This window comes from Palaemon carinicauda, chromosome 8 (assembly GCF_036898095.1).
Source record: "Palaemon carinicauda isolate YSFRI2023 chromosome 8, ASM3689809v2, whole genome shotgun sequence".
NCBI classification, from domain to species: domain Eukaryota; kingdom Metazoa; phylum Arthropoda; class Malacostraca; order Decapoda; family Palaemonidae; genus Palaemon; species Palaemon carinicauda.
The window spans coordinates 175,157,803-175,159,820 of NC_090732.1; the positions used below are offsets into that span (position 1 = coordinate 175,157,803).

General features: G+C 46.8%; 1 protein-coding gene across 1 annotated transcript in view; it reads right to left on the bottom strand.

Annotated features, from left to right (window-relative positions):
* Positions 1-1,105, bottom strand: part of LOC137645579 (uncharacterized) — a 12,455-nt gene extending 11,350 nt beyond the window's left edge. Inside the window, exon 1 of the mRNA XM_068378380.1 lies at positions 1,001-1,105. Coding sequence (XP_068234481.1) covers positions 1,001-1,105 — 105 coding nt within the window. The remainder of the gene's footprint in view (positions 1-1,000) is intronic.
* Positions 1,106-2,018: the final 913 nt, after the last annotated feature.

Genomic DNA, 2,018 nt, shown 5'->3' on the forward strand with positions numbered 1-2,018 from the left:
TATATACATATGTACATACATACATACATATATATATATATATATATATGTATATATATATATGTATATATATATATATATATATATACAGCTGAATATTTCCAGGCTTTAGGGAGTAGTTGTTGAAGTAAGACCTATGTACAGGGGCACTCAGTAGAGAGCATACCTTCGCTACGCCCAGAAGTCTTATTTACCTCTTAACTCCCCTGCATACTTATACTTAAATGTATTTTCTTTAAAATCTAATGGATTTATCCTTTGGTCATAACTTATATGTCTACAAAGTTTCGTTGAAATTGGTTCAATAGTTTCTGCCTAATGTTGAAAAACAAAGATTAAACTAACAAAATATTTGTCATTTACTTACCACTGCGATTATATTAACGTATTACTGCGAACTTGTACTGTGATGTACTTTATCTAAAATGGTAATGATTAATCCTTGGGTCATACCCAACAAGACTAACAAGTTTGGTCAAAAGTGGTACAGTAGTTTTTGTGTAATCTTGCGAACAAACAAACAAATAAAAAAACTAAGAAACAGATAGGGGTGAATTCATACCCCTTGCAAAATCGCATTATTATTATTATTATTATTATTATTATTATTATTATTATTATTATTATTATTATTATTTCCTAAGTTTCAACCTTAGTTGGAAAAGCAGGATGCTATAAGCCCTGGAGCCCCAACAGGGAAAGTAGCCCAGCGAGGAAAGGAAATGAGAAAAAATAAAATATTTCAAGGACAATAAAAACCTCAAAATAAATATTTCCTATGCAAACTATAAAAACTTTAACAAAACAAGAGGAAGAGAAATTAGATAAAATACTGTGCTGAGTGTACCCTCAAGCAAGTGAACTCTCACCCAAGACAGTGGAAGACCATGGTACTGAGGTTGTGGCACTACCCAAGACTAGAGAGCAATGGTTTAATCTAGGAGTGTCCTTCTCCTAGAAGAACTGCTTACCATAGCTAAAGAGTCTCTTCTACCCTTACCAGGATGAAAGTAGGTACTGAACAATTACAGTGCAGTGAGTTCCAACGTTCAAGGTAGTGTGGAGTAGGGCTTTTAAGCTCCACCCCTAGGGGAAGGGAGGCCATTCAGAGCCAAAGCGCACATGCCTACCGGTCCCCCAGGCAAAGGAGGCCCTTCAGAGCCAAAGCGCACACGCCTATCGGTCCCCCAGGCAAAGGAGGCCATTCAGAGTCAAAGCGCACATGTCTACCGGTCCCCCAGGCAAAGGAGGCCCTTCAGAGCCAAAGCGCACATGCCTACCGGTCCCCCAGGCAAAGGAGGCCCTTCAGAGCCAAAGCGCACATGCCTACCGGTCCCCCAGGCAAAGGAGGCCCTTCAGAGCCAAAGCGCACATGCCTACCGGTCCCCCAGGCAAAGGAGGCCATTCAGAGTCAAAGCGCACATGTCTACCGGTCCCCCAGGCAAAGGAGGCCCTTCAGAGCCAAAGCGCACATGCCTACCGGTCCCCCAGGCAAAGGAGGCCCTTCAGAGCCAAAGCGCACACGCCTATCGGTCCCCCAGGCAAAGGAGGCCCTTCAGAGCCAAAGCGCACACGCCTATCGGTCCCCCAGGCAAAGGAGGCCCTTCAGAGCCAAAGCGCACACGCCTATCGGTCCCCCAGGCAAAGGAGGCCATTCAGAGTCAAAGCGCACATGTCTACCGGTCCCCCAGGCAAAGGAGGCCCTTCAGAGCCAAAGCGCACATGCCTACCGGTCCCCCAGGCAAAGGAGGCCCTTCAGAGCCAAAGCGCACATGCCTACCGGTCCCCCAGGCAAAGGAGGCCCTTCAGAGCCAAAGCGCACATGCCTACCGGTCCCCCCAGGCAAAGGAGGCCCTTCAGAGCCAAAGCGCACATGCCTACCGGTTCCCCAGGCAAAGGAGGCCCTTCAGAGCCAAAGCGCACATGCCTACCGGTCCCCCAGGCAAAGGAGGCCCTTCAGAGCCAAAGCGCACATGCCTACCGGTCCCCCAGGCAAAGGAAGCCCTTCAGAGCCAAAG